This window comes from Sabethes cyaneus, chromosome 1, assembly GCF_943734655.1.
Source record: "Sabethes cyaneus chromosome 1, idSabCyanKW18_F2, whole genome shotgun sequence".
Taxonomy (NCBI): Eukaryota; Metazoa; Arthropoda; class Insecta; order Diptera; family Culicidae; genus Sabethes; species Sabethes cyaneus.
The window spans coordinates 80,063,231-80,075,717 of record NC_071353.1 but is presented as its reverse complement, the minus strand read 5'-3'; the positions used below and the strand labels follow the sequence as shown (position 1 = coordinate 80,075,717).

The 12,487-nt window shown below is 38.7% G+C and overlaps 1 protein-coding gene across 4 annotated transcripts in view; it reads left to right on the top strand.

Annotated features, from left to right (window-relative positions):
* LOC128732919 (syntaxin-binding protein 5) overlaps positions 1–7,613 on the top strand; it is a 1,693,445-nt gene extending 1,685,832 nt beyond the window's left edge. For 2 of the 4 annotated variants that reach the window (XM_053826374.1, XM_053826375.1), the window contains one exon: positions 4,692–7,613. In XM_053826374.1, coding sequence (XP_053682349.1) covers positions 4,692–4,954 — 263 coding nt within the window. In that variant the 3' untranslated portion in view covers positions 4,955–7,613. The remainder of the gene's footprint in view (positions 1–4,691) is intronic. The other 2 variants (XM_053826373.1, XM_053826376.1) reach the window with 1 other exon arrangement.
* Positions 7,614–12,487: the final 4,874 nt, after the last annotated feature.

Here is a 12,487-nt window from a genome sequence, read left to right as displayed (position 1 = left end):
GATTGAATCAGTTTGATGAGCTTCCTGAAGAAGAAGCTAAAATTGATTCTAATCTCAACTCACTTAGACAGTTGCAGTACAGTATTAGATACAACAAGATCACTCAATCGCGAAAACTACACACACACATTCTAAGAGCGTGTGTTAAGCACAATAGCCCCTCCCTGAAGTAATACCGATAAGGTAGTTCCAGGGGGGATTGAGGCTGGAGACTCGAGTAGGGCTTTAGTGGGTCTGGATCCTCACGCCCCAGTAGGGGGGTCGGGATACCAAACCCCACTCCCTGAGTTGTCTTCTCAGGTGTCTGATAGCAGATTTCCCTACTCGTTAAAAAAAAATAAAAAAAAACACACACACACACAGGCGCGCGCGCTTTTCTCTAAATAAAACCAATTTTGCTTTATTGCTTTACCAGGGTTAAAAGTGGCCCATAATACTGGGAATGGAACATGCTTACATTTTGTTGTTCTGAACAAAAGTGTGTAATTTTGAAATAAGTTTGCCTACAGAACATCAAATTATGATATATTTATAACCAATTAGGTTATAAATAAACTGTAAATTATTTAAATCTGTGTTTCTACCAATAATTTTGCATCATCATCATGCTTAACTGGCCCATAATACTGGGATGACTGTATGTACAAAACATTCAGGACTGATTTTACGAATCTACTTCGTGGTAGAAAACAACGAAAGAATTCGTAAAGTAAACGATCGTTTTCGTACTATAAACCAAGTTTTATTATCAGTGTAGTGGCATCAATTAGCGGGGGGTGGAAGCATCTGACGAAAGGCTCATTCTGCGTGGTGCTGCTGGTTTGAACGTATGGCAACTGGGGTTTTTTGGAACGTCGATAAATTCACGAAATAGTAAGCCGGTCGGCCAAGTCGATGGGTCCAAAGCGATAGTTTTAGTATCCGGGTCGAGACCAACTTTAAATGAAAGTCATATTGCTTGTATCTTTGCCTTTAGGAACAAGCCGTATAGCATCAACTGGATCAGAGATGTTCAAACACCGCAAAACAATTTTTTGGACATCACTATCAGTGAGCGATGGGTTTAAACCAGATAGATACAGCCAAAACTTTTTGGGCCGCGCGGGAGGTGCAATGGAAGGAACAGATCGCTGAGGTCAATATGCTTTGTGCCGCAGTTCACTTTTTCACGAATATTTGGCATACGATCCACTCGACGACGTTTTACTCTGGTGGCAGGCTCGATCGGAGTGTCACAAGATAACGGTGTATTCGATACTCGCTTCGGTCTAGCAGTAAAATCGTCAATTTTTTGCTTAATGCGGCAACCACATCCGATAGCTGCTGAACTTGCGACGGTAGGCAGGCGAGATCGGGTAACTGTTTCTCATGGCTATGCAGAGTGGCATCTATATAGCTACGAACACTTCGGCCGTTCAAGTTGGCTCTACACGCAGCACAAACGAATAAAAGTTTACCCTGGAGAAGGCATTCCATCCATCCGCGAGTATTTATTCGACAACAATTTTGGCTAATGTGGAAATATGTCTCGCAAAAGCCACAGAAAATTGGTTCGAGATCGTTGATCTCGTGTTTACATTCTCCGCAGTGCTTTTTGGCCATTGTGCTATGGTGTGCGTGTGGCACAGATGAGCAAGACAAAAGTGTGTATTTGAAGGCTGTTTAACGAAGCCGGTTGGTGCTTACACTCGCAGCAATACGGTGGTAGATGCAATCAGCGCACAATACGCAGCGAAATTTGCACAAAATTCACGCAAAACTGAACAAATAAAGTACGTAGCGGGTATATTCCAGTATCACTAGCAGTATCGATAAATTCGCAGTAGTCTCCACTAAAATCCGGGTATTAAAAGCAAGTTTTGACGCGGAATTTAGTTGAATTTGAACAGACGTAAACAAACACGGTATTCAAGAACTTAACAAACTTAACGAACTTAAAATGTTACTAGATATAGACTAATATATTTGTGACAGCCAGTATAAGTATTGGATAACCTGAATCCAACGTATTAATAACATGAAGTTGCTTATTTATTGCGTGTTTCAATACTGTAACCGGTGAAGTTTTTTTTGCAATTTAAACAAGACTTAATAGCAACATGGAAGAGGTTGCAAGTGCTGCTTGGGTAGTGATTGAAGGTAATAGCTACCTGTACTTTTGTGTCCGGAAGCAAGTATAACTCGAATCTCATCGTATTTAGCGGACGAAACGTATTCACCGCACTTGACTACCTCAGATCTGCGCGACCGACCTGCACAGAGCGTTCTTTTCTTGATCACTGGGCGTTTTATTTGATAAACCACGTTATCTGGCACATTAGACTTAGTGGAGACTCCTCCGCTTAGAGGTTCACCGGGAACTGAGACTTTATCTGTAAGCGTGTGTTCGGGTGCTTAGCACGAAAAGAGCCTTCTAACGCAATTGTTGCAACGCAACGCAAATTCCAATTGAGAGCTGGTCTAATTTTTGACGCACATACTTTACTGCAGATATTGGACTGCGTAATGATAATTTGTGCACAATGGGCAATTGTGCGGCATTTTGTTGGTTCAATTTCGAAATGTAACAGTAGGCGGGACAAGAGAGCCTGGACTAACTCCCTAGGAGAAACCGCCGCCGCCAATGGTGATATCCGTTTGTTGTACGATATTTCTCGCCGCCTTAGTGGTGCCAGGATGAATACAAAGATGCCGCTAAAGGACAAAGCTTATCAGCTACTAACTGACCGTACAGAATAGCTTAAGCGATGGACTGAACATTTTAAACAACTCTTCCGAGTTTCAAATGTCAGCGACCAACAAAACCAGCAGCGTATGACGCCTACAGTTCGTCGAATTAATCGCGTCAACTTGGAGGCGCCATCGCTGGATAAAATTGTAGCAGCCATCAAGAGTATGAAATCCAATAGAGCGCCAGGGATAGACTATATTTCAGCCGAAATGCTCAAAGCTGACCCATATTTGTCAGCCCAGTTTATGCATCAGCTTTTCTGCAATATATGGGAAACCGCAACTTTTCCGGTGGACTGGATACAGGGATTATTGGTCAAAGTTCCTAAGAAAGGACACCTAACTGAATGCGGTAACTGGCGTGGCATCACGTTGCTCTGTATTACTCTCAAAGTACTCTGTAAGGTAATCCTCAACCGGATCCAGAAGACCGACGCTACTCTCCGGCGGCAGCAAGCTGGATTCTGTGCTGGCCGATCATATGTAGACCATATTACAACGCTCCGCATTATATTGGAGCAGATCAACGAATTCCAGGACTCTCTTCTGCTGGTGTTCGTTGACTTCGAAAAGGCGTTCGACCGACTCAACCACGAAAACATCTGGGGCGCACTTAGGCGTAGAGGAGTTCCAGATAAGCTAGTCCATCTCATCGAGGCTCAGTACGAGGCGTTCTCGTGCAAGGTTTTGCACGACGGTGTCTTGTCCGATCCCATAAGGGTTACTGCTGGCGTGAGACAGGGTTGCCTTTTATCACCGCTTCTGTTTCTCATCGTTATGAATGAGATATTAGTTGGAGCAATTGACAGTAGACCAAATCGAGGATTGCCTTGGAATCCTCTAACGATGGAGCAGCTAAATGACTTCGACCTAGCCGACGACATTGTCTTGCTCGAACAACGCCGAAACGATATGCAGAGCAAGTTAGATGACCTCTCCGAGAGCTCCCAGGCAGCAGGTCTCACAGTCAATGTAGCGAAAATTAAGTGTATGGTATGGTTTGAGACCCCTCACCCCTGTGGTAGGAGAACTAGGACTTTCATACAAATAAAACAGAAATTGGTCATTCATAACCGTTTCAACCTTTATGATGCACACAAGTGATTTTTAAAAGAAATCTCTATTTCTCAAAGGTTGCAGGCGTTGTGCTTATAAACCCCCGTCCACGTATTTTCAAAGCAACCATTGCATTAAATGAAGAATCTGAATATTTCGCTCTTCTCTTTTAAACATTCACTTAACCCTCTAACGGGCAACATCGTAAAAACGATGCGATCAAGCTAATGACTATTTTATCATGAGAGTACACTCAAAAGAACCTTAAGTTCTGATTTTCATGCAAAAATAATTATCTGGAGGTGCGCTAGGTTACAAAAAGTCCAATTTCTCTTTTTCGTTTTTCATGTCTGACGCTCTACCCAGATATTTTTTCAATTCAAATACATTACAAAATTGAAATAAAGCATGAAATTTACTCATAGAAAATTTTTAAGGTCAATCATTTTGTTGTAGATATCCCTTTTCTCCAAAAGTAAAAAAGGGAATATTCGCGCATTAATTTTTTTCTAAATTTTTCGGAATTTTTGTTTTAGAAAGATGATAACTTTTGAATGCATAGTCAGAATGTTGTGATATCAATATCAAAATGTCAAGAAATCTATTCTGAATACATTTTGCATATTGTCAATTCAAACTAAATTTCGTATGCAACTCTGGAGCACCAAAAGCAAAGGCCGTCTACAGACGGCCTTACCCGTTAGAGGGTTAAACAATGGCACACACACAGATTCTTATAAACATACATATGCCAGAAATACAGTTTACATTAGTCTTTGATCTGATGATCTGATATAGTCCTAAGTCACCCTTTCGTACAACCCTTAGGGCTGTATACCTTGTAGTTTTTTTTCTAGATTCGAACTAATCTGAATTATCTAAACTTGTATATTTTCTATTCGCAGTTGGCGAATCGAGCGGAAAGGCGAACAAATCAATCGCTAGACATATTCCCGGATCAAATGCCAATGTACAAGATCTCAACGCACGAGCGACATCCGCAACATCGGAAGTGAGTAAAGCACATCAGTTAATGCTGGAAAGAGGTGATAAATTAAGCCAACTAGAGGAGCGAACGGAACGCATGGCTAGTGAAGCACAGCAGTTTTCAACATCAGCGCACTTGTTAATGAACAAATATAGGGATAAGAAATGGTACCAGTTGTAAATGATGACATGCATGTAGAACACATTGTTAAATAACAAAATGCACCATTGATCATTAAAATTACGTGTGTTTATCGCTACTTGTACCGCTACGCCATTTTTAATTTCCCAGGATTCAGTAAAATGGACATAACTTTTTTGTCATTCTATATTTTTTACCACATTTGGAAACTTTCCCGAAAATCTTTTTAAATGTCAATTTTTACAGATCGTGGACATATTTAGATGACGCATACCATGACTCGCAACTGCCTCAAACCAACTGGTGAGGCAATAGTTGATGATTTGATTGAGTACATCAACACGTTTTCAAAAGTTGGATAACTAATCTTAAAAAGCCATGTCACAGTCATCCAAGAATATTGGAATAACTACAAAAGCAAGCAATATGTAGCCACGATCTGTCTTCCTGCGTTGAGAGTATAAACGTTTTACTTTACCCTTTTTTATCGACATAGACTTCGCATCTGGTTATTGAAGTATAGGACAGCTGCGGGGCTAGTACAACGATCCTACTACTGACTACTGACTGAGTTTTTGGAGCGTCTTAGTAGAACACGAAACCTGAAATTAAATAAAAAAGAAAACTTTCCAATTAAATTCTACTATGATATTTATTCGCGATAGATACGTTTTCGAACTTCTTCGAAAACAGACGCTGATGAAGCCTGTAAGTCGTAGGCGAAATACGTATCTGTCGCGAATTAATATGCATAGTAGAATTTAATTGGAAAGATTTCTTTTTTGTTTAATTTTAGACTTCAGAAGCACAACCCATTCATTGCATTCAAAACAAGCAAACAAGTAACGAAATTGCATTTTAGTGAGTTACATAGCGTTAGTGTACCTTCGATTCGCTCTTAACCAAACGCGAGGCGTATATTGTATAACTAACCTTGAAGAATGTTATATAATTCGACATGATTTACAGAATAGTTACTCCAAGGATCAAATAACAGATTTTCAAAACATCGACCGCAAACGTCAAAATATGTTTACGTAAAAAGTTCGAGATAGAAAAGCCAGAGATTTTAAGTTAAGTAAAAAAATGTTGCAAAACAAAAAAGATAGGGCCATTTCAGTGAATTTTTCGGTGATAAAAATGATGTAGACCTTAAAGGCATTTCATAAAATTTTGTTACGCTTTTTTGCTATATTTATGTATATGTCTGTTATTTTCAGAGGTCCGAATTAAGCGAGGGACCGTCGCTCATAGCGATTTTTTTCGATTTTGTGCTTCCTCACCGTAAAAGTTAGACTCTGAGAATTCATTCTTCAATTTTACACTTTTGGATTAGTTCCGGATGGATTAGCTCCGCTAGGATTAGTTCAGCATATTACAGATTCCAGGAATCACCACTTTTCTGAATTGTGTTAGCATTGTTATTCTTATTTTTATTATTAGGCCATTGCAAATTATTTTTCAAGTTTTTGTCACCCCTACCCCCTCCCTCTTCAAAATTGATGTTGAAAATCGAAAGGCAACAAATTTGTTGAGCTTGAGCAAGAAATTTTTGTATAAAATCAATTGTAGGTGGGCTTTATAGCCTAAAAAACACGAAAATTCAATGTACGGAGTGTTAACACTAGCACGATACAACAGAAGCGCGAAACAGAAGTGAAAGTTCAGACGATTCAGACCTAGGACAGAACATGGCAAGTGCTAGCCGCGGCGTTGACCCAAAATTGATCCAATTTCTGATTGGTTGAATCTGAACTGCAACCGTTTGTTGGATTAACTCTTTCAGTGTTGCTGAAATTCATTAGTGAGAATGCTAAGTTGAATAATTATTTCCGAACTTTGATTTCTTTTGTATTATGTAGTTCTCTGTTAGTGTTCTTTATTAGTAAGTTTTAATTTTCAAAATGAAATACGAAACCTGTGTTTGGTCGCAGAATCTGCAACGTATGCCACAGCTGATGTTTGACAAACACAGTGACTCTGAAAAAAATATTTGCAGGCAACAGTGATGCAGAGTATACAAAGAATTTTCAATAGGGATGGCGGCCCTAATGAAAGAAGAATAAGAAGCCAGAGGACACATTCTGGTCCTAGCCTCAAACAATGTAATCTACGAAAATCGGCTAAAAAAAAATTCTTTCGATTTTTTCGCTCATTCGGTAGGTTTTTACAAGAAAAATAATAACGTATAAATGAAAAGTAAGAATATACTTGGTTTTAACGATTAAACTTTCAGTAAAAATGCATAAAACGCTTAAGTTTTTCTGCAAAAAAAATGCGTTGCCCTACAACGGAAGGACAAAAACTTTATAAAATATTTGTAATTGCCTTACTATACATTGATATATGCGTTGTATTACATATGACTATATGCATATGCATATGTATATAATATATTCTAAAATAATCGGTGCAAATGTCATTAAAAGTAGGGATCACTGATCATTGTCGATGCAAAACTGAAATTACTTAAGAATACTTAAGAATTCTTCCAGGAAAAGGATAAAGATGCTAACAATGAACTGATAGTTTAAAAAAAACTTCATTAAATCTTGAATGAAAATAAAAAAATATTGTAATAATCATGCTGCTGCTGTAGTCGATTATAACGTTGCATTAATATATGGCTATGTAAAGAGATCCAAATTAGTGTGAATTACAACAATTGTAAATTTGCAATATTTTATTATCTGAATACTTGTACATATGTTAATAACTTTAGGTAATGCGGTATATATAAACATATTTGTAATACAGCTGTGTTTTTTTTTACATATCCCAAAACCATACAACAGACAAACAGACATAATTCTTAGGAGAACAACCTAAAAAATCAGCGAAGTTGTGTACAAGACTCGACCACCTATATAGACGCAGGACTACGTTAAGTCTCTTTGTAGTGATGGTAGCATGTAGGGTATGTTGCTACATCGTCGTAATTGCCTATTCCCGTCCTATCCAACACAAATTATTAAAAATATCAGCATTTTTATGACACACAATGCAAAATTAGTTATTCTCTAATATTTTAGTTAGTTATCTATCATACGCAATCAATCAAAGTGAGCTGAGATCTATTTAAATGCTTTTTATCATTAAAGAAGTCCTACCAGCCAAATTTCCTACGTTTTTTCGTGCAACGAAGAAGACAATGTCGACTAATCGTGCTAATTTCCGTCATTCATAAATGAAAATAACTCACGCAAGGCATTGTCGTTATTCTACAGCCAGAAAAACTTGCCTGACCTGCAGAAATTTTGTAGAATAACATTTGTCATGCCGTCCTACACAAATACATGCGCGTTAGCTTCGTAAACATTGTTGTGATTTTTAGTTCGGACGATGAAAAATTTTGTTGGATGGATTTTAAAACGGTACGACGAATTTTAGCAATAAAGTCAGTTGCGTAATTTCAATAATATGCTTCAATAGTCGCTTTTCAGTGATTTCAAAGTTCACGGATCGGTAGGTAATTGTGTTTTAGTCAAATCAGTACAAGAACTTTTGGTGTATTCACTAAATCCATCCAGCAAATGATGAAAATTAGAATGGCTTTCCTTATTACGACGGGAATTAGAAAAAGACCCTATTCATGCTTGTAATCATTCGATTCTATACATGCTACATGCGTTGTATGTAACGTTTATCAAAGTAGTAACATTGCATACGTTCAATTCTCAAAAGATTGTGAATTTGAAAACAATTTAACAAAATCAAGAACACAAACTATTACTTTCCTGCCACCTTACTGAAATTAAAGATTGTTTTTATTATCCATGGTTTCCCACGTTGAAGGGATTTTACCAATTCAATCCTATTTTATCAAAAGCACATCTTTTCACTACACTTCTAATGAAACGGCAAGCATGCGTATTCATACAGAGTCGTATTATAACCGAACACTACAGCTGTAGCACATTTTTCCAACACAGATATCAAATTCGCCGAGGTTTAATCGTCTCGCAGTAAAGAATTTGCGATCTGTTGGGACAACGAACTTGTGTCATTTTTTCTGGCACACTTCCCTAACACAGACATCAGATTGGACTAGGTTTAATCATGTTCGTAAGAAATCTGTTGGCTCGAGGTAGATGTGGGCAAAACGGCTCTTTTGTGTGAGCGGCACCGAACCGTTCATTTGCTGCTGCGAACCGATTCAAATGAGCGGCTAATGGCTCACAGTTCATTCTTCGGCAGGTTGGCACTTCGGTAAATTACGATTCCCGAACCAAACTTCGTGTCGCCTTCGGGTGCGTTTGAGGAACCGTGGTTCTTTTTCAAGAGCCGTTCGTTTGAACGTTCTTTTTTGTGAACTGGTTCATTTGAACGGCTCGTGAGCCGTTCGCCCATCTCTAGCTCGAGGGAGCTTTGTCACTCTTTCTGGCGTACTTCCCAAGCAAGGACATCAAAATGGTCTAGGTTGAACCGCGGTGTTAAGAAATTTTGTTGAAATGAGGAAACTTTGTCACTTGTTTTGGCTTACTTCCCAAGCACAGATATCAAATTGGTATAGGCTTAGATCATCGTAAAGAATCTTCCAACCAATCACGAAGCGAAAATTCTGGTAAAACATAGGTTTATTATTTTCAATTTTTCAATAGTACAACATCAAGAATCCATACTTTTCTTCATTTGGGTCAATTCTTAGAAGATTTTCCGATCGATTGGTGTAAGAATATTGATCGATCGGAAAACCGCTGAGCTATTAGCGCTCAAAACCTTTCATTTTTCGTGACGCTTGCATTTTTCGATTTTTTGGAATGACACCCTATCTCAAAACTTTCCGTAAGACGTAGTCCTACGTCAAAACTATAGTCACGCATTTTTGGGGTGCAGCTATGATCAAAGCAAAGCAAAGCCTAGGTCACAGAACACAAGTGGAAGTCCGAACGATCCGGCGATCAAAACTGGTAACAGAGTCTTTTTTGTTTTTAGTTTTCTTTGGCAAGGTTTTCGCATAGAAGCGAATAACAGCAATAGAGCTTTATGACAGCTCAAGCACCCACACGCAGCGTTGCCAACCTTCCAGATTTGTCTGGATTTTCCAGACTTTTTGATGCCTAATCAGACAAAAAAAGACGTTTTCCAAACATTGTCTTCCATTGGAGTAAATGGCAGCCAGACTTTTCCAGACACTTTTATTCTCGTTTTCCAGATTTTCATAAAAACCGGTTGGCAACGCTGCCCACACGCCACACTAGCGAACACGAAATATGCGTGTATATACATGATGATTGCCCCATGTTGAGAAACAGTTGATGCTGGAGGAACAAACCGAAAAATAGCGATTATTGGTTGTGCTGCTCTGCTCCGTTTGCCACACAGCAGAGCACATATTTTGGTCAAATTTTTCATCCTGTTTCAAATTCACTGACTCAGCCGTTTAATCTTAATCGATCAAGAATGCCAATATACATCGTAACATTTATTGAATGTCAACAAACGTTTCGCCCACCGTGCAGTTTTCCCTAGTGTCCAGCAGCATGAGCCTCCGGCAGAGTTCGGATGATATCCGAATCTCCGGCATCGGTGATCGACAGTGTGCAAACTCGGAACTCAAACTCAAATTCAAGCACACATCTTGAAAATTCGCTGGCATTTAAGCAAGCGGAAGACGAAATTCATTCTGTACCTTGGTGACAAAGGAATGCATCTCTTTTGTTTACTGTTGTTGTTTGCCTCATTTTCCACCACCAACACACACATAACTGGAAAGCTCTATATAAGCAGAAAGCTCGCTGTTAATCGCATAGCAGATTTCACATGCTTTCGTGTGCATTTGTAATATGCGTTCGTGTGTTTTCGTGGAAAAAGTGATTCGCTACCGCCAGGTTCGCTAGTATCTGTAGAAAGTAGCATGTACGTATTTGGATTTCTACTTCCACTTCTGTTCTGTGCCTAGGTGATACATTCCGTTATCGAAACTTGATCTTCTGTTTTTATACGACAGACTTCGCAGCCAGTTGTTAGAATACACGACAAATGTAGGGCCAGTTGCTACGATCCTATTGATTCCAACAACCTCTCTCAGCCGAGATTCGAACATATTTCGACTGGCTTATTAGGCCAGCATCATACCTCAAGGCCACCTGGGAGGAACATTATGATCATCATTCACAAATATTAACTTAAAACAGGATACGGATACGTTTGGTTAAGCAAGTGTTTTTCATTATGGGCTTTCCCTCTTTCCGTTGAAAACCCAAGTAACAACGGTAGCTGAATTGCAAGAGCAATGGCTGTTTACGGGTTGGTTTAAGGCGATCAAAGCTGCATAAGATAAGCAATTAAATGGTGTTTAAATAAGCGATGTTTAAGCTGCTTTAAGTTTTTCAAACCACTTCTTTCCCAAAAGCTTAATAGAGGACTTTTCTACTAAAAAATATGCTTCTAAACAGCCATAAACATCAAACCGTTTTACGGCTGCTTAAAGGTGTTAAAGTGTAGAGTGGAAGCTTTCATTAGGCTCACAGCTTTCAAACTACTTTAAGGCTGCTTAGGGGTGTTAAAGTGGCTTTACAAACTTCTACCAAGTTTTCTTTCGGCTCACAGTACACATACTGTCAGTCCATAGAATTTCGCAATTCGACTGACAGCAAAAGTTTGTCAGTTATCGAAATTATCGACTGCTTCACGCTAGGCGGGCTAGGCTTCAGGTGTAAAGATATTCTCACTGTCTGTTCTGCAGATGCAAATGGGGCGGATCATATGATGAGTGCTTATGGATCAAATGGTTCAATTCCCGGAAAAGAGACATGCAGTTTTAATTAGCTAGCTTTTAATTTATACATACGAATTAAAGTTATTCGAAATTAAAAATAAAAAGCGTTCGAAATATGTTCACAGGAAAATAAAAAAAGGCCGCGTTCCATTTTTTTAAATTTAAAGATAGATTTTTTTTGTCTGCATTTGATGATTGATGAAGCCTTGATTAAGCGACTGGAAAAGCAGATTGTAAAACTATTTCTCGTTCTAAAAATAGAATTGACAGCATTGCACAAATTGGCTATTTAAAAGCGCAAAAAAGTTTCTATTAAGCTTCATTGCAGCTTCAAAAGCAGCTATTAATTAGCCTGAAGCTTGATAAAATCACCAGATTTAGATGTTTAAGAGCTGACAAAAGGTTTTTATTTCTAAACCTAAACCATAGATCAGCCACAGGTTGAATAAAATTAGCTATAAAAGCGTTTGATCAGCCTGAAATTGTTACTTGGGAAGCGCCACTTCAACGAATACGAAGACATTCCCAACCATAAGCAATACGAAATAACGTTTGGATAAAAAAATATTAAGAAGAACTAATACATGTAGGGCTGTCTAACCGGTAGTACCGGTACTATCGAAACCGGTAATACCGACCAATTTTTAGATACCGAAATAGACCATTTTACGAACTAACAACATTGCTGATATTGATATTGCTTTCCCGTGGGGTCATCTGCGAATTGTCAAAACTGCAGCACGGGAAAGCGCAATATCAATATCAGCACGTTACCTTGTCGTTTGTCATATAAAATGCTCTATACCGGTTTTGGAAAGCTAAAAAACCGGTATTTTCTAATATCCTAGTTT